Source organism: Asterias amurensis, chromosome 11 (genome assembly GCF_032118995.1).
Source record: "Asterias amurensis chromosome 11, ASM3211899v1".
Lineage (NCBI taxonomy): Eukaryota > Metazoa > Echinodermata > Asteroidea > Forcipulatida > Asteriidae > Asterias > Asterias amurensis.
Genome location: NC_092658.1, coordinates 13,708,224 through 13,731,992, shown reverse-complemented (window position 1 = coordinate 13,731,992; position 23,769 = coordinate 13,708,224). Strand labels below are relative to the sequence as shown.

The 23,769-nt window shown below is 38.9% G+C and overlaps 3 protein-coding genes across 5 annotated transcripts; all 3 read left to right on the top strand.

The window, feature by feature from the left end:
• Positions 1 to 2,570: 2,570 nt before the first annotated feature.
• LOC139943997 (PHD finger-like domain-containing protein 5A) lies at positions 2,571 to 6,013 on the top strand. The gene is made up of 3 exons (XM_071940924.1): positions 2,571 to 2,650; positions 3,575 to 3,765; positions 4,321 to 6,013. Exons 1-3 carry the CDS (start codon positions 2,599 to 2,601, stop codon positions 4,408 to 4,410), a joined length of 333 nt encoding a protein of 110 aa, XP_071797025.1. The 5' UTR covers positions 2,571 to 2,598; the 3' UTR covers positions 4,411 to 6,013.
• Positions 6,014 to 7,960: 1,947 nt separating this feature from the next.
• Positions 7,961 to 14,141, top strand: LOC139944333 (sulfotransferase 1E1-like). Of its 3 annotated transcripts, none has more exons than XM_071941327.1 (8): positions 7,961 to 8,058; positions 8,374 to 8,526; positions 9,025 to 9,192; positions 9,665 to 9,795; positions 10,365 to 10,602; positions 12,040 to 12,134; positions 12,390 to 12,579; positions 12,979 to 14,141. In XM_071941327.1, exons 2-8 carry the CDS (start codon positions 8,466 to 8,468, stop codon positions 13,083 to 13,085), a joined length of 990 nt encoding a protein of 329 aa, XP_071797428.1. In that variant the 5' UTR covers positions 7,961 to 8,058; positions 8,374 to 8,465; the 3' UTR covers positions 13,086 to 14,141. The 3 variants fall into 3 exon arrangements, with proteins under 3 accessions (XP_071797428.1, XP_071797430.1, XP_071797429.1); XM_071941329.1 differs by having other exon boundaries at positions 7,973 to 8,047; XM_071941328.1 differs by lacking the exon at positions 7,961 to 8,058 and having other exon boundaries at positions 8,287 to 8,526.
• Positions 14,142 to 16,610: 2,469 nt separating this feature from the next.
• Positions 16,611 to 23,504, top strand: LOC139944334 (sulfotransferase 1E1-like). Its single transcript, XM_071941330.1, has 7 exons — positions 16,611 to 16,705; positions 18,016 to 18,180; positions 18,612 to 18,742; positions 19,894 to 20,131; positions 20,336 to 20,430; positions 21,040 to 21,229; positions 21,697 to 23,504. The coding sequence occupies exons 1-7, from the start codon at positions 16,684 to 16,686 to the stop codon at positions 21,801 to 21,803; spliced, it is 948 nt and encodes a 315-aa protein (XP_071797431.1). The 5' UTR covers positions 16,611 to 16,683; the 3' UTR covers positions 21,804 to 23,504.
• Positions 23,505 to 23,769: the final 265 nt, after the last annotated feature.

Here is a 23,769-nt window from a genome sequence, read left to right as displayed (position 1 = left end):
TCTACTGTGCGAACTAACATGGTCGGCCATTTATGGGAGTCAAAATTTTGACCCCCATAAATGGCCGACGTGTTAGTCGACGAGGTAAAAGGAAAACCACGCAATTTCGAGGCATGTTTGTGTGGATCATTGTATTCTACTTTTACAACATCTTTCTACCCATATGCATTTTATAAAAAACGGTTACAAACGCTTTTCAAAGACCAACTCGACCGATCCAAGGCAACGTGTTCCTTTAAATTATACCCCAAAAACACAATGTAATCTAAAAGCAAATAATAAATGAATAACTAGGAACTAACTATGTACAACAGGAGCGAGAGCATAAGAATAATACAATGATGATAGTGTCCACCATCTCAAAAGGCTAATTATCTCCATGCAAGTGCAGAAGGGAGGGGAAACTAGATGAATGTGCAGTAAGGAAGGTCCTCTTCCCCATAATTGGGGTGTGCGTAACAATAACATCTCACTCTCCCTCTCTCTCTCCCTCTCTCTCTCTCCCTCTCTGCCCTGTATATCAGGAATAACATTTTTATTAAGGATCAGGGAGGACTGTGTTGTTTACATAAACCTCGCTCCCACATATCGTACGTAAACAACATGTAATAGGAGCATAAGCAGAAATTATTCATTGGGATTTATAGGAATTGGTTTGGGGCATGAAGGATATTCCGGATCCGTCATCACCCATAGTAAGGTTTACGTAACACTATGTATAAATGATAATCTCTAATTGAGTTGGGGTGGTTCTGAAAAGAACCATTGGTTTCAATCGACGTTTCGATCAGTAATGCTCTGATCGTCTTCTGGAGAAAGCATCAATGATAGCAGGATATATCGGCTCAAGAACAATATAGTTTCAAATGATGCCAGTACCAGAAGAACCAGCCAAGATATCACATGCACCATGTGTCACTTGCATTCTGCTTATTTTTTTTCTAAGCAGAGAGGTGTTGATCAGGGGCAATAAATCATACAAATGTATTTGCTAAGCCAAAAAACAAAAACAAAATGAGTGGGCACCAGTCTCCATACAGTGTAAACTTAATGGCGAAAGTTGGGTTGTAACCTGTTTTTGCTAAGCAAGATTTTACTGTGCTTAGCAGGTTTTTGTGCTAAGAGGCTTCATGAAATTGGGCCGGCCCTCTGCGCTAATTAATATTTTGTTGTGGGCCGTTTGATTCAACGGTACGTTCCAATCCCAAAGTCCGCCCGCAGGAGAGAAACATCGCATTGATATTAGACGAGATTACATCGTGCGTGCCCTGGTTTTGTACGGCTTGGTTAATGTTAACCTATATCCACTATCCAATAATTAGGGATGGCGATGTGTAACCACGCAGCAAGAATACAAGATGAAGGAATCCATCATTTGGGTCAGAGGTCATACGAACCCTCATCCATCACGATAAGTTATAGGACTGCATGTCTGTCTTCGAATAGTATGCCCAATAACAAGACTGGCATGCGATTATGTCCTCTATGCAATACTATCCGGAGGACATTATTGCATATGCATACGGTTTTGCATATGTAATCGTGTCCGCCCGGACGCTGCTGCATAATGCAATTGTATCCGCCCAGAACATTTGCATATGCAGTTGTGTCCGCCCCGTGCAAAACCGTCCTTGCAGTAAATTAAACGCCCTTGGTCGACGGAACACGTTCGCCATCATTTTAAGTGCATGTCATGAATGACATGAGAAATGTTCGGCCGTTGGGTATTCGCTGCAACCATAAAATACGTGAATATTCATGCTGCATGCACGCTCGCTTACGCGCGCACCTACATTTACAGTCATGTCCGCCAGACGGTTTTTGCATAGCCCCGGACACGATTGCATATGTAAAAGTGTCCGGAGCGGACAGTATTGCATGGCGGACACAATTGCATCTGACACCGGAGCTGACGTGAAATAAGTAACCATCAAATATCGAAGGGGTAGAATTTACTACCGGCCGGGAAAATGAAGGGTACCGCCCAAATTGGTATGTCACATATGCAGTGGCTTTGCCTTTTTTTTTTTAGAAAAGTCCCTGCTGAAAAGTAATCCAGTCTCCAGCTTCTGCTGATGAACAAATTTGGAAAATCTCCCTGATTCATGGAAATGTTGACCCTTAGTTATTTTGAGTGTAATTATTGATATCTCCCTGCTGATTGTTGTACAAGATCTCCCTGATTGAAATATGCAGATGTTGAGAGCTTTGCATATGCACACATTTGATTCTGGAATCCTGCTTATATTTTTTGCTATGCAGAAACTAGATCGAGAAGTATTGAATCATTTTTGTTTCTCATCGCCGAAGGCTAATTGTTTTTTGTAGCCTTAAATTTTATTCCAGATGTTTTGGGACCTTACTTTACTTTGAACCTTTCTGTTTACCTGAAAGTCATATGTGCATTAAATGGAAAGTTCAAGCAAGGCGAAAGAAACAGGAAATCCACATAAGTGTAAAATAATCACTATAATTATAGAGCTCGCTACAGCGACCCGATCGAGGCTAGCGAATAAACAAAGAAGCGCTCCCTGACCAGTAACTATCGCAAGAGGGCGGTACATAAAACGTTTTACCAGCGTTTTTCCAAAATCCGACATGGCGAAGCATCATCCCGATTTGATTTTCTGTAGAAAGCAAGCAGGAGTTGGTAAGTCTTTTTAAGCACTGAAGCTATACTCCTCTTTGAAGTAGAACTTTATTAGACCATCGGATCTAGCCACTTGTTAAGATCAGTATTCAGTTGATGCCGAATTCAAACAGCCTTTGTGTGTGTTGTTAGATTTAGGCTGTGCCCAGTTTTCGGACAATGTTTGGGTATGGGCATTCGTTTGTGTGTGTGCGGTGTGTGTTGCGTTTGGGGTGTTGGAGGGCACGTAGTATTGACATTGAAAGATCTGTGTTCTATATTGACAAATTCAAACTCTGAGTTGATTTAAGAAAAGCCAAATGTCAAACAGACTATTTGAACTCAAAGTAAAATAAAGTAAAACTTTGGCAAAAATGGCCGATTCGACAGGCCTGTTCAGTTTACTTTTGAAATGGAGTACGTACTAAATAATCCTATACGGAATTGCAGCTGCGCATGTCTGTTACTGCTGACAACGCAATTTGTCTTTCTGGCATTCAAACGGTCACGGGAGATAGACAAATTGCATTGGCAGCAGTATGTAACAGACATGCGCAGCTGCAATTCCGAATAGGCTTATTATATTTCAATATTTTTTGGATAGGATTAGTATAGATAGGAAATTCAATCAAATACCAACTTTTGTTTGGGCATATAGTTGTAGGAAAGAATAACAGACAGCTGTAATTTAAACCGCATTTAACATAAGTCATAAGTCATAACACAAAAGACAAGCCAAGGCCATTTTCATCAATTTGCAACTTGTTTGGCTGTAGTGTTATGGCTCACTTCATAGTTGCCATTTACAGCCAGATGGCAGTGTGGACCAGGCGTTAGTTTAAAAATTTCTTTGATGGCAGTATATAAATGATGTTTTGAATCAAAACATCAAAATTTGATGTTTAATTATAATCTAACAGTTACTTAAAATTCTCTTTATTACAGCTATTGGTAGACTTTGCGAGAAATGTGACGGCAAATGTGTGATTTGTGACTCGTATGTGCGTCCGTGTACCTTAGTGCGCATATGTGATGAGTGTAACTATGGCTCGTACCAAGGACGTTGTGTCATCTGTGGAGGGCCCGGAGTATCTGATGCTTACTACTGCAAAGAATGTACCATTCAAGAAAAAGATGTAAGTTAGAAATTGAATCCCTCAAAGTGTTTATTGTTTAACCCTTTCGTTGTTTAACCATTTCGTGGACATAAACAACCACTTGTGACTGCAATGTTTGACCACTCAAGCGTGAAGTACACATTCTTACACAACAGAAAGGTGTTTGTTCATAAACCATTTTTGGCATTTTGACAAGCTCATATATCTCCTTCAACTTTGAAGTTATTGTTTTTCAGCTTAATAAGTTCTTTGTCTATTTTTCCTCAGTGTTAAACTTCTTTGTCTATTTTTCCTCAGTGTGTTCAACTCCAATTGAGGGATTGATTTATAGCAACCTTCTTTTATTGTACTTTCATTGGGAAGATCCAAACTTTCTTTTTCTAATGATGGTATGTTTGGGTATGACCATTGCGAAACTACAGGTTCATTACAAATTGCCGTTGGACTTGGGGTCGAGTGTTTATTAGTCATAGTTACTTTCTCAAACTTGAGAACCAAAAACTTTCCTTTTCAAGAAGGGCCGTTTTAAATTTGTAACTAATTTTCTTTGCCTTTTCTCTTTATTTCCTTTAGAGAGATGGGTGCCCCAAGATTGTCAATCTCGGCAGCTCCAAGACAGACTTGTTCTACGAGAGAAAGAAGTACGGCTTCAAGAAGAGGTGATGTCATTTCACGACAGAAGGCGACTTGAAAATTTAGAACATTCCAACTTCGGTCACTACCTTGGATTTTGGATTTAAAAAACCTTTGTAATTCAGCTCGACATGGAAGCAGAATGGTTAAGAATCCATTGAGCTGTTAGACAAATCCTGGATAGTTCAACACTTGAGAATTTACATGGAGTTTTAGCAGCGTATTGTTACTACATTGGTTGTCAAGAAGAAAAATCGAGCAGCAGGCAACCTTCTGCATCCTTCAAGTGATTATTTGTAAAAATATTTTTATAAATCCCACATAAAAGAGTATTGAGGTTAAGAAATTTTCAGAGATACCTCCTCATCCTCATGTCTCACTACAGGGAATACATGTAGATACATTTTGTTGTGGGATTTTTTCTCTTAATAGAAGTTAAAGGGAAGGTACACGTTTGGTAATTACTCAATCAAAACAAATATTAAAGCCATTGGACACCTTCGGCAAACAGTATTGTCTAATGCCCACACTTTGTGTATCACAACTTCTATATAAAATAACAAACCTGTGAAAATTTAGCCTCAATCGGTCATCGGAGTCGAGAGAAAATAACGGGAAAAGCCACCCTTGTTTCCGCATGTTTCGCCGTGTCATGACATGTGTTTACTATAAATCCGTAATTCTCAGTGTCGAGAATTGATAATTGTTTCAATGTTTTCTCAAAAAGTAAAGCATTTCATGGAATAATATTTCATGAGAAGTCTTTGACCTTTACCTTCTGTAAACCCTGTAAGTTATATGTAAATTTGTGAACTTTTTGGGGGGTTTTTCTGTCCCGTAAGTGTATAATGGCTTTAACTTGGTAACAAGTATTGGAGAACTGTTGATAGTATTAAACATTGTGGGAAACGACTCCCTCTGAAGTAATGTAGTTTTTGAGAAAGAGGAAATTTCTCACTAAAATATTAAAAGACTTCTAGCTAGAAGTGTTTTATTCCTAGCTGAAAGCACACCAATTCAACCAACAAGGTTGTTTTATTCTTTCATCATTTTCTTGCAACTTCGATGACCAATTGAGCCCAAATTTTCACTGGCTTGTTATGTTATGCTTATGATGGGATACACAAAGTGCGAACACTGGTCTTTGACAATCGGGATAAAGATGGTTAATTTCGGTTTTTAAGGTTTTACCCATGTACACCGATGTTAGCACTGTATACCTGGTACTTCCCCGAGTTCTGTGAAAAAAATAGTAAACAAAATCATAGACATTTTTACCTGGACAAATTACTCGGGTGGATGTCCGCTTCATTGCATCTGATAAAGTAGTTGTTGCTACGAAAGCTCATGCAATTGTTAATGTTCCCTTTTTCAGTGTTTGAATTTAGGATAAAATTCCCCGAGATTACCTTGGTACTGATGGTTCTGTATGCTTAGAGTTGCTTTTCTGAGGATCCAATAATACACTTGATGTATATTACTTTTGAAATGAAATAAACTAGTATTTGCCTCCATACATGAGTTACATGTACAAAATGTACTTGTTATAATGTATCAATATAATTTATGTGACGTCTATTATTGTATAAGTTAGGTTGTATTGCAAGTGAAATGGTCCGTATACGTTTGGTAATGACTCTGAAAATTATCGGCAATCAAAACAACCGTGCCAACTTTGAATGGTATAATGCATTTAGAGAAAAATTAATCCTTGAGGTACTATGTTTATAGAAAAAGATACCACTTGTTATCCCCAAAAATGAAATAATTATAAGACGCTTGGTATAGTGTGAGTACAGGGATTATTCTTCCCGCAAGTACATTCGCTCTGGAGTCCTATGGTTTATACAGGTATGTCAGTATTGCTTTATTCTTTAAAAGAAATACACATTGGAATTATCTTATCTTGCTATGATTATTCCAAGGATTAGAAGAAAAACAAATCAAAATCCATCATCCACTTAGATTGTTTAACAATAGCGTTTAATGACAGACTCTGGTGTGTTGGTGTAACCGTCTGGGGCGGGGGGGGGGGGGGTGTGTGTTGGCGTAACCGTCTGAGGGTGGGGGGGGGGGGGGGAGTGTTGGCGTAACCGTCTGAGGGGGGGGGGCGTGGGTGTTGGTCTAACCGTCTGAGAAGGGGGCGGGCTGTCCTACTTCTTTTTGAGATTGGAGGAATGGTCTGAGATTATATAAGTAGTACGCCACCCCAGTTCAAAATGTGGGTATGTGTCCCCTCTTGCCTCTCCAATGAGAATGTGTGGTTTCTTTCCATGCCACTGTTTTGGCGATAGCCTCGTTGCTTTGTGACTGGCTCACCTGCAATAAGGTGTATTTACCCATATGAGGTGTGTCAACATAGAATGATTAATAGCGTCTTATAATAAACAAAAACAAAAACAGTTTGAGCATGCGGCGTTTACAAAAATATGCCTTTAGATGTTAAATCATTATAATGTCAAATAACTGTTTTCAAATGCGAAAGGAATTACTGAGTAAATCAGTTATACCTCCATGGTTATACGGTAATTATAATGTGGCATGTTTACAGTTGGATTTCTGGTGGGCCTAGTTTTTATTTGAACCCATATCATATTTACCGTTGAGGAAAAATGAAAATGTCCTTGCAGACGTTCAGTTTTATGTGGAATGAAATATTTCAGGGGTTCCGTGAAATATCCTTGCGTAATAGTGAAGACACAACAAGATGCTCTGCTGATCGTATCCAGGAGAATGCTGGTCTCTTTTGCTTGATGCTGTTGTCAATGAAGCATCCACTGGGTTCAGAGTCTCTGACAGGCCTGATACTTCACGGAGGCGATTACCTCCATGCCCCTGCCAAAGCCTTGGTGCCCTTGAGATGCTCCAGTAGAAGTGTTTTGTTTTGGTTTTTTTACCAAGGAGAGGATGCCCTTTCAAAAACGAAGCATACAGGCCAGATATTTCAAACATAATATATTACAAGAACTCAAGCCTGCAACAACGGGCGAAATAATGATACATGAGTTGCCTTTCTGATTATCAATCGTCTTTGTCATTTGTCATTTTTACTTTTAGACATAAACGCTGAAAAGCCTGACGTTTCGACCATAGCCAGTTTCTTTTAAGGCTAAATACACTGCACACGTTTGTAGTATTCTCACTTGGTGTATCCTAACGTATTAAATTCACAACCTTGTGAAAATATTTGCTCAATTGGTCATCGAAACCCCACCTTTGTTGCACAGCTTTGTGTGACTTCAGAGGGAGCCGTGTTCACAATGTTTTATATTATCAACAGCTCTCTTTTGCTTAGGCCTACTTTGCTCGTTAGCAAGTAAGTTTTTAAGCTAACAATTATTTTGAGAGTTATAAATTTTGTCCAGTGCCTTTAAAAATGTTAAAACAACACGCATTCCTCGATGGTCCGCAATGAAGGGAAAAGTTCGTTGTAACCGAATTTAACCTCGAGGCCGTTTTGTTTGCTCCGCGGTCTCACGCTTCGTTGCTCCCGGGACGCGAACCGGCGGCTCATGACAATGGGGATGTTTACAATGATGCAATCCCCCAAAATAAACCTTTGTTGACGAATGGGCGGGGCTTAGTGGATCTCACCTCTTCAAGCCGTGTAATATCTGGATTTCAGCGAAAGACAGCTGATAACTTGCATACAGAGCAGTTTTAAAAGGTAGGGCAAAGGTGAGTTCACTAATGTTATATTTACCTAAAGCATGGAGGTATATCTATTCTACCTTCATACATGTATATGCATTAGATACAACAGTTTTGCTGAGTCACATTTGAGGGGGGGGGGGGCAGATCGGAGTCAATGGTAGGTGCTGTCCATGCTTGACCTATATTCAGCACGGAACGCTATGATAACCTCTGTTTATTATTTGCATTGTATGGGTATTCAAGGTACACTGTACATGTTTTGAACGTTAGGTGATCAAGTTTTTTAACTGCGAACTATGTACTTGTTGCACTTTTTCACTTCTACATTTTGTTTTTTAGATGATGAACGATTAAGCATGACTGACATTTCCGTATGACATAAAGAAGAATCTTCAAGTTGTTCCAATCCTGGTAACTAAAGATACAGCAAGATGGGACAGACACTGTCCGGATACATGTTTTCTGTCGCTGAGCTATATTTTGGATGGAGAAGTGAGTATATGCATGGAGCTTGGGATTCGGGGCTTGCTCGTGATGATGTTAACTGTATATAAAGACCTAGTTCTGTAAAGACTAGATTTGGATAGTAATAAAACAACATCTCCATGTGCTGGATCCCCAAATTACCACCCCCAATTGCCACCCCTCCCTCCACTTCATCACCCAACCTGTTTGCCACACCCTCACCATTTCCCTTTCTCCTCCTCCACTAAACCAGCCCAACATCCTTGTCACACTCTCACTCCCCCACCTACTACCTCCTTACCCCCCCCCCATATACCCCCACTTCATCACCCAACTCCTTGCCCAACCCAACCTCATTGCCACACCCTTACCCCTCCCATCCCCTCCCCTTCGTCACCCTATACACCTCCTTGCCCCTTCACCACACCCGACCCTTGTGGTAGGCCAGTCTTTCATTCTTAAGACTTCAAATAATGAGTTACTCTCTGAAAACAAATTAATCTGTGCTTGTTTTCTTTCCGAAAGTGCGGTCGATTATGTCCAAGGTGAGACCTGAAGACGTACGGGTGTTTGAGACGTATGACTACGAAGGGATTCCATTGGCTCTGGATACCCTTAAGACGACAATGGATGAGCTGAAGACGTTTCACATACGAGACGATGATGTCTTCATCGTTACCTATCCCAAAGCAGGTACCACTTTATATTGTATAGCTCTCTTCTATTTATAGTCAGTCCAGCTCCAATGTGAATGCGTGCTTTATAGTTTATAGGCCTACACATTTCTTCGTTACCTGTTTGTGTCTTGTCTCTATGTTGGTAGTTTGTCTGTCTATAAGCTGTCTTCTACAATCCTTGACTAAATTTGACAGCCTACCTTAGTAAAGCATGTTGCATCTTCTGTAGGCACTTTGTAACCTTTGGCAAAAGGCGCTGATGTAAATGCTGGTCTTCTGTGCTTACTACTTCACTTATCTATAATGTTGTATACATTTTGAATTTTATTAGATATAGTATGAAATAAATGTTGACTTGACTTGAATTTTTAAAATAAATTTATTAAAATAAATTTGTACCTTAATCACAAAGGTTCCTTTTAATAATTCAACCATCTTGATAAAAATATCGGTTTGAAACTTCGCATTTGAATATCTTGTATTTAAAGGAACCACGTGGACCCAGGAGATAACGTCAGCAATCCTCCATGACGGTGATATTGCACAAGTCAATAAAAGACACACCATGCAAAGAGTGCCGTTTATTGAAATGACCGTTGGTGGCGCTGTTTATGATGACGTAAGTCTCCAAAACAATTACAGAGAAGTGCATTATATCAAAGAAACTGGACACAATGGTTACTATGAGAAAAATTAAGAGCTATTGATTGTATACAACATTGTGAGAAACGGTTCCCTCTGAATGACATTTGGTAATTTGAAAACCACTCTTTGTTTATATTATAGTTGTAGATATGATATGCAGTGAAACTATCCAGCGAAAATTTCGGTTCAAAAAGTGGGCGCGCTTTTGACATATCGCCGAAAATCCGGAGAGATTATGTACTCAGATTAAAAATAATCACTACAATATAGAATTACAGATTCAAACTTTTGGGGATAAAAACTGGTATCGTTTTACATCGTCAATAAAACGCCCACTGAGCAATCAACTCAAAATGGGAAATTAGTTTCATATATTTCTCATCCAGTAATATTTCTGTCTGAAATGTCATGTTATAACATTTCAGACAAAAAACATTTCAAAGGATTTTTTCCAGTCATCACCATTAGACCGTGTTTTTTTGTAAATTATGTGATCTTATATGAGTTTAGTTCTTACCAATTCATAAATGTTTCTCTACATAGATCCCCCGGGCCGTTCAAATGTTACCGAAACTTCCAACGACTTCTCCTCGGTTTATCAAGTCTCATCTCCCAGGTCAACTCCTGCCTCCTCAAGTGTGGGAGAAGAAGATTAAGATGATCTACGTCATCAGGAATCCTAAAGATGTAGTGGTGTCTTTGTTTCATCATGGAGCGCTGATGACCCCACCCGGGAAATTCTCGTTTGATTTCGTTTTTGACGGGTTCTTGGATGGAACACGTGAGTTATTAAAGGGAAGGTACACGTTTGGTAATTGTCAAAGACCAGCTAGTCTTCTCACTTGGTGCAGGTCTACCCCCAACCAAAGCAATAAACAAGCCTGTGAAAATTTGAGCTAAATTGGTCATCGAAGTTGCGAGAAAATGATGAGAAAAAACACCCTTGTTGGACGAATTTGTGTGGTTTCAGATGGAATAAAAGACTTCTGGCTTAGAAGTCTTTTATTATTTTAGTGAGAAATTACCTCTTTCTCAAGAACTACGTTACTTCAGAGGGAGTCGTTTCCTACAATGTTTTATACTACCAACAGCTCTCCAATGCTCGTTACCAAGACAGTATTTAAGTTAATATTTGTTTTGAGTAATTACCAAACGTGTAGCTTCCCTTCAAACCATGTGACAACATTATGTGATACTCCAGGCCATAGACCACGTGATAAATCGATATCACAGACCTTGTGACTGCAATAGACCTTTTTGGGGGTGTTAATTGGTTTGTTTGTTTGTGCCTTTCTTTGTTTTTTTGTTCGTTTAGATGATCTTCCCGTGAAGGGAACCCGGCAAACTGCCACAAGGATATAAACGCCAAGCTGGCAACAGCCAATCTCTCTCATACAAACATTGGTTTTCTAAATATCTATATATGATTATGAGTTGCACAAATCAAGAATAATGTGATTTAGTAATAATTTATTAGAAAACAATACCTAGTCCAATCATCGTGAAATCAACGGTTTGATTAGGGGATCCGAACCCATAACCTTGCAATTGCAAGTAGTGCACTCTAACCACAGAGTTCATATTGAGGCACACTATTCCTATCTCTCTCTCTCTTCCATTAGCGGGAAATATTTTTTTTCTTTTTGTGTAATTACAGTGTTTTAAAGGCAGTGGACACTATTGGTAATTGTCAAAGACTAGCCTTCGCAGTTATTGTATCTCAACATATGCATAAAATAACAAACCTGTGAAAGTTTGAGCTCAATCGGTCATCGAAGTTGCGAGATAATAAGGAAAGAAAAAACACCATTGTCACACGAAGTTGTGTGCGTTTAGATGGTTGATTTCAAGACCTCAAGCCCTAAATTTGAGGTCTCGAAATCAAATTCGTGGAAAATTACTTCTTTCTCGGAAACTATGGAACTTCAGAGGGAGCCGTTTCTCACAATGTTTTATACCATCAACCTCTCCCCATCACTCGTCACCAAGAAAGGTTTTATGCCAATAATTATTTTGAGTAATTACCAATAGTGTCCACTGCCTTTAAATCTCCCGCTTTTACGTAATTTCCTGTATTAATTGCTATTCACAAAATACTGGTTACGTCTCATGCTGCACGTTTAGCTCTGACGTGATATGGGTGTACATTCTGAACGACGAAATTTAAAGTAAATTTCGAGTACAAAGTTATGAATAACCCACTTTGTATCTTGAACAGTGCCTTATGGGAAATGGTGGGAGCACTATTTGTACTTCTGGGAGAGACGAAACGAGGACCACATCTTATTTCTACGATTCGAAGACATGAAGAAGGCAAGTCTAACCAAACACCTATTTCATATAAATAATTTGGGCAATTATTGATTAACAAATTATTATTTACAAATCTCCTTCACTGAAAATTGTATATATACATTTTATTATTTGCAATTTTACAAACCTGATTTCGTAAATATATTTGTTCAGTAAAGCAACCAACATTTGTATACTTCTTACCAAAAAACCCCAGACAAATACATCTTTTTAACATGCATGATGTTTTTTTTATTTTGCATTTTTTGTTTTAAGGATCTCCGAGGGACTGTTTTGAAAATCAGTGAGTTCCTTGGGAAGTCTTTTTCTGATGAGACCATTGATGCCATAATGGATCACTGTAGCTTTCAGAATATGAAGAATAACCCCATGACCAATCCAGACACATTGATTCAAATCATTCACGGTGGCAAGATGCCTGAAGGACAGTCCTTCATGAGGAAAGGTAGGTTTTTACGTCTGCCCATGACTAGCTCAATTCATTCAACTAAAAAAAATGTATTCATCCTAAAAAGGCAATTACATCAGTTGGCCAGCTCCACATTAAAAACAATAACAGTTAAGATTTTATGACAAAAAGCAGAACTGTGAAAGTTGGTGTAACCACAGCAGTATACGGATAAAACCATTAATTGCATGTGCAAATAATAACCACAAGAAATAATATTATGGGTTTCATAAAATTGCTTTACATATTTTCGGAGCTCCTGGTAAACAGTGGTAGTTCAGGTAAAACTTTTTTTGTTGGTGATTTAACAAAGAACCAAGCGTCATTGCCATAAGTATGTATTAAAATAATAAAGAGATTTTAATAAAGAGACTTCTTTTATTCCGTTATACTCAGGGCAATCTGGCAGCTGGAAAGCTAAACTGTCTCAAACCCAAAGCGAGGCTCTTGAAGCTCAAGTAAAGGAGGTTTTGGCGGGAACTGGTCTTTCATTTGACATGTAAATATTATAGTCTGGTACCCTTCAACTCGAGTATCTGTGAGCAGATCGACGTATCAATCACAGTGTTTGCCCGACATGACGTCGAGGTACTGCACTTTTACTGGGGCGTGTAATATTGTGATTCATAATCCAGTGCTGGGACTGGCCAACTACCTCTTTATAACAGGAAAGACAGCAAAACAGAGAAATACAAAGCACAAAGAAATAGATTCTGGACTTCAGAATGTACTCTTTATCAGCAGAACCATCTCAGGAACATTGTTGTTGGAGAACAGCAAAACAAAGAGACACAAAGCAGAAATAAGATTCACCACTTCAAAATGTACTCATTATAAGCAGAGCCTCTTCTCTTAACAGTGCTCTTTATAAGCCAACTGTAGTTTGATTTGCAGTATGACCATAAATTAACTACCGATAGATTATCAAGGAGAGAATTGAGATGGTTATTCAATTGTTCTGCTAAAATTTGGTTTGCACTTAACAACCATTATACCTCAAAGGATCAGACTCGGATGAAAGCTCGAAAAAACACTCAATATTTTATAGTAAACGTTTGTGGTAACACCATTTAAAATTTGATGATAAAATCTAAATGAGTTGGGGTGGTTCTGAAAAGAACCGTTGGTTTGAACTCGACGTTTCGATCAGTATGCTCTGATCGTCCTCTGGAGAAAGCTGTCTACCGCAAAACTTTATTGCACATGTACATGTATATCATCTTTCCACCATGCAAGTTTCAAGTCTACTCACTCAATTTTTTGTTTGACGAAAACAAGTTTGTGATGTGGATTAATATTGCAGCTGTAGGTTGTACTCGGGTGTAATGTGTAATGTTTTGTATGTATCTGATGTATGTAATGTACATTTGTATGAATATCGGTCACCTCGTACCCAAGTCAGTTCAAATGGCACCAGTCAGATTCGGACAATTGAGGTACGAACTTGAGTACGAAATGACTTGTGTATGATTTTCTGGCTACGAAGTGACTCATGGGTATCGAAGTGACCGACATCGATTCTTATCACTATTTTAATAAAATATTATATTAATAGTTTATTGTGGTGTTTGTATCAAAGCTTTACTCGGATTTGCTTTATATCAATGCTTTAGATCGGGATTCATAATCCAGCTATGTTAAAGATAGCTGTACTCGGATACCTTCGAAGTCATTAACATAACTATGTGAATGGTTAAGGTTATTACTGGTCCAGACTTAAAATGTAACTCATACTCGGTTACCACTTACGCCCTACCAACTACATCATTGTAAATACATTGTGGCCAATTCACAGTTTAGTCACTGTCTCGAGGTATGGGTACCAGGGGGAAAAGGTTTGTCAGTGGTTTGGGATGGCTTTCAGTGATGGAAGGGGGCGCTGCAGGGGGCAACATCCTCTTATGTTCTTGGTGCCATGTACAACGATTGTGACGACGAATGTCCTAGTTTTAATAAGGCTAAGAATACACCCCACCCGGACACGCGCCTGCTAGCGCCATCTGTCCATAGATATAGAATTATAATAATTATTATTCTATTCTATATCTATGCAGCTGACACGTTTGAAAATACGCAGCCCCCCCCCCCCCAAAAAAAATAAATAAATAAATAAAATAAAATAAAAATAGGCTGGTGTAGCCTTCACTCTACGAAGCAACTCTACAAAGCTGTCCAAGCCACGAATGCCTTGACAAAAGGCTACCGTTCACCTAGACTCATACGCAGACGACCGAAAGTGCCGCTGCCAAACATCACTTTGGACCAATCAAAACACAGATACAGAAAGCTTCACGTCATTGCACGTTTATCCAATGAAAAGATCGTATCCAATGATATCACTGGTTCTGAATAGCAAGTATACCTGTATCCTTGCGGATAAAGACAGGGGCCCAGTCTAGGTGAAAGGTGGAACAGGACGGGGATTGACCTAGGCAACCTACCTCGAAGTGTGACGTCAGATGTTCTAGCTAGACTGCAGCTCCACTATCAAAGGCGAATAGACGGTGTGCTTGTGACATACTGAGTGAAACAAAGAGTTCCATAAACAGCCGACGTGAGTGAAGACAATCCTTCTGGTGTATAAACTATGGAGCTATACCAACAACTATGTCGGTCATCGGCAAGTGAATATTATTGTCATACCTCGGTAACAAGATGTGAAGTTGTATTGGTCGAGAACCAACCACGATGACATCATCCATTGATATGGCAGCTTGCTCTACTATGAGCTGACCCTAATTCAGCTCAAAGTAGACAGGGTCTTTCGTTATTGACTAACACTGGCTTGGCGGTCGGGGCACCATACTCACGAAAAACAGCAAGCTGCCATATCAATGGATGATGTCATCGTCAGTCAATCACCGTGCAGGAGAACCATGTTGTTTAATGGTTGATTCTTTTCGTAACGGGAGTTTTGGACTAATGGTGGAAATCGCTGTATCCTGACCGGACTAGCTAGATCCGGTCTCGCTTTTAAAGGGACACACCGGCCGAATTGGGCTATTTGGGCTACAAAATAGACTAACATATGACTTCAACGGTCTTCCAGGAATGAAGAAGAACAGTCCTTAAAGAAATCATCAAATTTAGCCGTTTTTGAGCATTTTAAGACAAAAACGCAGGTCGCGTGATTGTTCTAACCAAAAAGTGGTACAAACAATCACGTGACCTTCCGGGCTAGTTTTACTTTCAGCCGTCTAAAAGTAACTTACTTAACCAAATTTAAATCTTTTTTTTACAAAATTATTTACGAATAATTGACGAAAAAGATCATGTATTCAAATTATCGCTACAAAATGTAAATAATGGTGAAAAATCTAACGTAAGATTCACATTCAAAGAGTCCGTGTAACGGAAGCTTGTTATATGGCCGCTTTGGTTTTTTTAAATCATTTTTCGCTAAATACGTGACATTTTGATGATTTTTTTACAGCAACCATGTATAACAACATTATTTGTGATTCTACACCCCTAAATTGCGTAAACGGTGTGAGCCGATGTGTCCCTTTAACATTTCCAGGAAGAATATGAAAGATTATATCCATGTACTGTTGCCGACATTCCTAACGGGAAAATTTGCCGTGATTTTGTGACTTGGTTTCTTTCTTTTTGAAGCAATTTTTTACGTACAAATTTCTCTGTTTACAATTTGAGTTGTACCGATTTTTTTTATACAAAACGACAGATATGCTCTTCGTTTCAATGTACTGCTACATTATTTCTGTCAATACTTTTCAGATAATGCCGAAAAAGACTGAATTGCACAAGCCCTTTGGACTAATTAAATTTAAATATTCAAACCGATGTCACGCATGGAATACCAAAAAAAAAAAAAAAAACTCACATTTAGGCTTAATAACGCGTGGGTGCGGATTGACTGCATGCAAGTCTATTCATTCGCTTTAACATGGAACTCTTTTGGTATGTCACAACTTGAATAGCACGGTAAGCTGACCAGGTGTTGTGTCAACCCAGAGGTCGATGCATGAATATTCACCCTGCTTATAGGAGCAAATAACGAGCACTCACTTGTCAGAGGTTCACGTCGCACTCACTACTCGATCTTGCACACACAGGAGAAACACCAACCAAAGAGCAACAATGGCTTCCCCTCAAGATAAAAGTAAGTATTGATTCAAATTCACATTATGGCTTCGGCATAGGCAACAGCCGGATCGCTGAAATGTCATGTTAGTAATAATACCAGGTTAGAGACTTGTGATAAGTTGAAACACATTGGTTTACTAGAAACTTGCTTGAGAATTTGGTTGCGAGACACTATACATGTAATGTGACGTGTGTTGAGCTAATACCCCATATCGTTCTTATTTTTGTACTTTGCATTTTGCCTGTGAAATTACTGAATGAAATTATACGTATTTCTTGGTACATTTATAGACTAAAATGGTATAAGTAAATATTGCCATCGCAAACCGTACTTTAGTATTTTTCCCCCTTGCACCGATGTGTGTTGGCGTTGTATTCAGGGTTCATACTCGTCAATACACGGGAAGTGAGAATGTTAACTGTATAAAGACCTTGTATAAAGACTAGATTTGGATAGTAATAGAACCACCTCTTCAGGTGCTGGATCCAGCCAAACTACCACCTCATTGCCTCACCCCTCACTCCACTTCATCACCCCAACCTGTTTGCCACACCCTCACCATTCTACTCACCCATCCCCTCAACCAACCCAACATCCTTGCCCCACTCTCACTCCCCACCTACCCCCTCATTACCCCCACCCTACCCCCACTTCATCACCCAACTTCCTTGTCCCACCCTACCTCATTGCCACACCCTTACCCATACCAATTCATCACCCAACTTCCTTGCCCCACCCAACCTCATTGCCACACCCTTACCCATACCAATTCATCACCAAACTTCCTTGCCCCACCCTACCTCATTGCCACACCCTTACCCATACCAATTCATCACCCAACTTCCTTGCCCCACCATACCTCATTGCCACACCCTTACCCATACCAATTCATCACCCAACTTCCTTGCCCCACCCTACCTCATTGCCACACCCTTACCCATACCAATTCATCACCCAACTTCCTTGCCCCACCCTACCTCATTGCCACACCCTTACCCATACCAATTCATCACCCAACTTCCTTGCCCCACCCTACCTCATTGCCACACCCTTACCCATACCAATTCATCACCCAAGTTCCTTGCCCCACCCTACCTCATTGCCACACCCTTACCCATACCGATTCATCACACAACCTCCTTGCCCCACCCAACCTCATTGCCACACCATTTTTACCCCTCCCATCCCCTCCCCTTCGTCACCCTACACCTCCTTGCCCTATCGTCACATCCGATCCTGTGGTAGGCCTACTACTATCTTCCAAGACTTCGTATAATAAGTAACTCCGCATACAAATTAACTTTTGCATGTTTTCTCTCCGAAAGTGTGGTCGATGTCCAAGGTGAGACCTGAAGACATACGAATGTTTGAGACGTATGACTACGAAGGGATTCCATTGGCTCTGGATACCCTTAAGACCACAATGGATGAATTGAAGACGTTTCACATACGAGACGATGATATCTTCATCGTTACCTACCCAAAAGCAGGTACTGATTTATATCTTATCTCTCTTTCGATGTAGTTAGTCCAGCCCCTGTGTCATCTCAGCCATTTTGCTTTAGCTCTACTAGTTTTATAGAATTTCTCTCATTGCAGCCCGGTCTGTTGTTTTTTCGTTGACTGTCTAGTTGTCTGTCTAGACTGTCATCTACAAGCCTTTGCTTAATCTTTATTTTGGTTAACACAGATTAACTCTTTCCCATCCATCTTTTGTGCTTATTATTTGACTTATCTAAACAAAATGTGTATGTTATAGATTGAGAAGAGGTTTGAAATAAAAACTAATATGGACTCGACTTGAATAAATGTGTGCATTAATCACTTTAACGAGCGGGCTTAAAAAGCCCCTTTTAACAATTCAACAATTTGGTTGTAAAATAGGTTTGGAAATTCACATTTGCATATCTTCTATTTAAAGGCACCACGTGGACCCAGGAGATAACGTCAGCAATCCTCCATGACGGCGATATTGCACAAGTCAATAAAAGTCACACACTGGAAAGAGTGCCGTTTCTTGAAATGACCGTTGGTGGCGCTGTACACGATGAAGTAAGTCTCCAAAACAATTACAGAGATATGCATTATATTAAAGGCACTGGACACTATTAGCTACTCAAAATAATTGTTAGCTTAAAAACTTACTTGGTAATGAGAAGATTTTTTTTTTTAAAGAGCTGTTGATTATGTAAAACATTGTGAGAAACGGCTCTCTCTGAAAAACGTTTGGTAATTTGAAACCACTTTTTGTGTTTATATTACAGCTATAGATAATATACAATTAAACTAACCTGCGGAAATTTCATTTCAAAAAGTAGTCGCGCTTTTGACATATCGCCGAAAATCCGGAGGAAATAATGTCCACGCATGCAGTAAGAAGGAATACAGATTCAATTTTGGGGTGATAAAAACTGATACATGTTGTATCTTTTTACATAACCACATGACTTAGAAGTGACATGTTTTTCAAAATGCTGCATGTAACGCAAGCTGCTAGCTGTAGTCTTCTAACAAAATGTTATTATGTTAGCGATTACCAACCATAAACCTTCCCTCTAATGTACAAGGGACAATACAGAATTATTGTTCTTTTTGTGTAAACAAAACAGTTGCTGGCAGTGTCACGCACTTTGTGTTATCCACCATTTACAGTACATAAACTGACAAACCTGTAGAAGTTTTGAGATCGATCGGCCATATCTGGGTCTAACGAGAAAGTAGTGAGAAAACGATTACATGTAATGTACACATTTTGCTTAAAGGGTCTATGAACTTTTTTCTAACACAAAACACAATGCCCACAAATTTACATTAAACTACACAGTTTGAAGACAATGATAGTAGAAAACTTCCCTTCAAGTTATTACTTACTGAGGTGCTGTAGTTGAGAAATGAGTAAAACAATGCCACGAAAATAATTTTCGTCTCAGTTTTTTAGCATGTAAAAACGTATTAACCGGTTGGTTGGTATACTTTAACATCTTTTAATAAAAAAACGCTCATTGGGCGATTAACTTCAAACGGGAAATTATACTTATTTATTACTCGTCAAATATTACATTTAAGACAGAAATATTTCAAGGGATGTTTTCTCATCATTAGACCGTGTAAGTTTTATGTAAATCTGAATTAGTTTTTACCAATTCTGTAATGTTTCTTTAACTGAACCAGCACTACTTTCCTTGAAATCATTACACTCACAGATCCCCCGGGCCATTAAAATGTTACCGAAACTTCCAACGACTTCTCCTCGATTTATCAAGTCTCATCTCCCAGGTCAACTCCTGCCTCCTCAAGTGTGGGAGAAGAAAAATAAGTTGATCTACGTCATCAGGAATCCTAAAGATGTAGTGGTGTCTTTGTTTCATCATGGAGCAATGATGACCCCACCCGGGAAATTCTCGTTTGATTTCGTTTTTGACGAATTCTTGGATGGAACACGTGAGTTATATAAACCATGTGACCATTTGGGACCATGTGACTACTTTGGACCATAGACAAAGGCCCTTTTTGAATCCACGGCTTCGGCTAAAGATTCGGCTCAGGTTAGCTCTGACATGATATGGGTGTACTTCAATTCTGAACGAAATTTAAAGTAAATTTCGAGTACAAAGTTGTGAATAACCCACTTTGTATCTTGAACAGTGCTTTATGGGAAATGGTGGGAGCACTACTTGTACTTCTGGGAGAGACGAAACGAGGACCATATTTTATTTCTACGATTCGAAGACATAAAGAAGGCAAGTCTAAACAAACACATTGTTCGTAAGTTATTGGGCGATTGATTAACAAATTACTGCTTACTCGTATTTTAACACACACAATCTTATTTATACATTTAATTATTCACAATTTGACATCCCTGATTTTATAAATATATATGTTTGTTCAGTTAAAGGGAACATTATAGAATTGGTTTCTGCTTACAAAACAATTGCTGGCCGTGTAGGCACTTTATGTGATTAACCATGCCTGCACTGAAAAAAACTAGTTTGAGATCGATCGGCCATCTGGGTCACGAGAAAATTGTGCAAAACCAATTACACTTGCATGACATCGATTTAACAACAAAAATGAATAAGCTGCGCGATCAACTCGAAACGGGAAATTCGTTTTATTTGTTTCTCATCAAATATGACATTTCAGACCGAAATATTTTAAGGGATGTTTTGATTGTTTTCTACTATCATCATCATTAGACCGTGTAATTTTTTCGTCGTACCATTTCTGTAATGTTCTTTTAAGCAACAAACATTGTTATACTTAATTCTTACACACAAAAATCCCAATTAATACATCTTTTTAACATGCACTGTTTTTTTTTTTTTTTTTTTATACATTTGTTAAAGGACCTTCGAGGAACTATTGAGAAAATTTGCGAGTTCCTTGGGAAGTCTTTGTCTGATGAGACCATTGATGCCATAATGGATCACTGTAGCTTTCAGAACATGAAGAATAACCCCATGACCAATCCAGACACATTGATCCAAGTCATTCACGGTGGCAAGATGCCTGAAGGACAGTCCTTCATGAGGAAAGGTAGGTCACTTACAAGTCCAAATCATCTTATGGCAATCACGCCTTCTCATCGTTCTTCTGCTGAACTTTGGAACAGTCTCCCAAATAGTGTCCATGGTTGTGTTGTTACATTTAAACTTAAAACTTATCTTTTTCCTATTATGTAGGCCTACACGTTTTGTGCTAGCTAGCTTTAATTTATACGCTTTGATCATGTTTTTGAAAAGCGCACTATAAATGATTCTGTCTATACATGTACGTCTGCATGCCCATGACTATGACGTCATTAGTGCAATTTTTCATAAAATTGCTTTGCATATTTTGGTACGGAGTATATTGATCAAGAGCGGTATTTAAGGTAATTGTTTCGGGGAAAGAAACATTATATTTTCTCAAGTAAAACACTTCGATTTAACAAAGAACCAAGCGTCATGAATAATTACCAATGTGCAAAATAAAGAGTTAAACTTGTTTATTCCATTACTCAGGGCAATCTGGCAGCTGGAAAGCTGAACTGTCTCAAACCCAAAGCGAGGCTCTTGAAGCTCAAGTAAAGGAGGTTTTGCCGGGAACTGGTCTTTCATTCGACATGTAAATATGATAGTCTGGTGCCCTTCAACTCGAGCATCTGTGAGCAGATCTACGTATCAATCCCAGTGTTTGCCTGACATGACGTCGAGGTACTGCACTTTTACTTAAAGTCATCTGGAAATATAATTGTTGTTCTTCAAACATTATAGAGTATATGTTTATGAACAATTAAATAATTTTTTGAGTAATTGTTTGTACGATTGTAGGTTTAACAAATAAATAAAGATGTTTGGGGTGACTCCGCCTACCCCTTTTGTGACGTATTTTGCCCCGATCGAACATCGAACACACGTACGTGCAAGTGCATGGAAGTCCTAGTCGTGAGTTTGTACGTTTCGAACAAATTCTTTTCCAGCGCTGTGCAGCAAACACTTCGAGCCGTCGTGCTTCGAGAATCAGGAATACACCATTTGACATGAAGAGAAAAGTTCTTTTCTAAAACATGACGCCACCCCAAAGTAAATTCCAGCATGTACCTAAAAGACGTGACGAACCTAAAGGAGCATTTGCCTATTGTTTCAACTTTAGGTGACTTCCATGGTGACTTTAAGCGTGTAATATTGTGATTCATAATTCAGTGCTGTGACTGGCCAACTACCTCTTTATAACAGGAAAGTTGTTATAAGAATACAGTAAAACAGAGAAATACAAAGCACAGAGTAATGAGATTCAGGACTTCAGAATGTACTCTTCATCAGCAGAACCATCTCAGGAACATTGTTAAACAGGAACATTGTTGTTGGAGAACAGCAAACCAAAGAGACACAAAGCAGAAATAAGATTTATCACTTCAGAATGTACTCATTATAATCAGAGGCTCTTCCTAACAGTACTATTTATAATGAGAGCCAACTGTAGTTTGATTTGCAGTCTATAGGATTACCATACTCAACTTCTGAGAAATTAAACATGTATCAAGGAGAGAATTGAGATGGTTATTCAATTGTTCTGCTAGAATTTGATTTTGCACTTAACAACCATTATACCTCAAAGGATCAGGCTCGAATGAAAGCTCGAAAAAACACTCAATATTTTATGGTAAAAGTTTGCAGTGTACATGTACATGTGATGATAATCTCCTCACGAGTTGTGTTGGTTCTAAAAAAAAAAAGTTGGTTTCAACTCGACGTTTCGATCAGTATGCTCTGATCGTCTTCTAGAGAAAGCTGTCTACCGCAAAACTTTATTTCATGTTAAATGTGTATGTCGTATTTCCACCATTTAAGTTTCAAATCTACTCACTTTATTTTTTGTTTGACGAAAACAAGTTTGTGATGTGGATTAATATTGCAGCTGTAGGTTTCACTCAGGTTTCATGTACATTTGTATGAATGTCGGTCACCTCGTTATCAAGTCAGTGTAAATGGCACCAGTCAGAGTCACATGGAGGTACGAACTTGGGTACGAAGTGACTTGAGTGTGATATTTTGGGTACGAAGTGACTCATGGGTATCGTAGTGACTGACATCGACTTGTATTACTTATTTTAATAAAATAATACATTAATAGTTTATTGTGGTGTTTGTATCAGTGCTTTTTCTTCGGTGGATCGGGTATTCATAACCGAGCTAATAACCTGGACCGGTGTCAGATGCAATTGTGACCGCTATGCAATACTGTCCGCTCCGGACACTTTTGCTAATGCAATCGTGTCCGGGGCTATGCAAAAACCGTCCGGTGGACTGTACATGTATGTGCGCGCGTAAGCGAGCGTGCGTGCACTGAATCTAAACTGCTCACAAAAAGTAAGGAAACTTTTTTCATTCCAGTATATTTGTTATTATTTAATACTCTCTTTGTATATGGTATATATCAATGCAAAGCTGAACTGTTCCTCTTTAAAATGATACCACATTTGCAATGATTACATGTTGCTGAACTTGGCTACACGAATAACAATGAGCCAAAGTCACAAATCAAATGTGCCAAAATTAACGTTGTTATGTGAATGGTCAATAGGTAATGCTCAA

Coding starts and splice junctions, on each gene's coding strand:
- LOC139943997 (XM_071940924.1), top strand. CDS start 2,599: ATGGCGAAGCATCATCCCGATTTGATTTTCTGTAGAAAGCAAGCAGGA. Junction 2,651..3,574: donor TAGAAAGCAAGCAGGAGTTG/GTAAGTCTTTTT, acceptor TCTTTATTACAG/CTATTGGTAGACTTTGCGAG. Junction 3,766..4,320: donor GTACCATTCAAGAAAAAGAT/GTAAGTTAGAAA, acceptor TATTTCCTTTAG/AGAGATGGGTGCCCCAAGAT.
- LOC139944333 (XM_071941327.1), top strand. CDS start 8,466: ATGGGACAGACACTGTCCGGATACATGTTTTCTGTCGCTGAGCTATAT. Junction 9,193..9,664: donor CGTTACCTATCCCAAAGCAG/GTACCACTTTAT, acceptor TTGTATTTAAAG/GAACCACGTGGACCCAGGAG. Junction 12,135..12,389: donor GATTCGAAGACATGAAGAAG/GCAAGTCTAACC, acceptor TTTTGTTTTAAG/GATCTCCGAGGGACTGTTTT.
- LOC139944334 (XM_071941330.1), top strand. CDS start 16,684: ATGGCTTCCCCTCAAGATAAAA. Junction 20,132..20,335: donor CGAATTCTTGGATGGAACAC/GTGAGTTATATA, acceptor TATCTTGAACAG/TGCTTTATGGGAAATGGTGG. Junction 21,230..21,696: donor ACAGTCCTTCATGAGGAAAG/GTAGGTCACTTA, acceptor TCCATTACTCAG/GGCAATCTGGCAGCTGGAAA.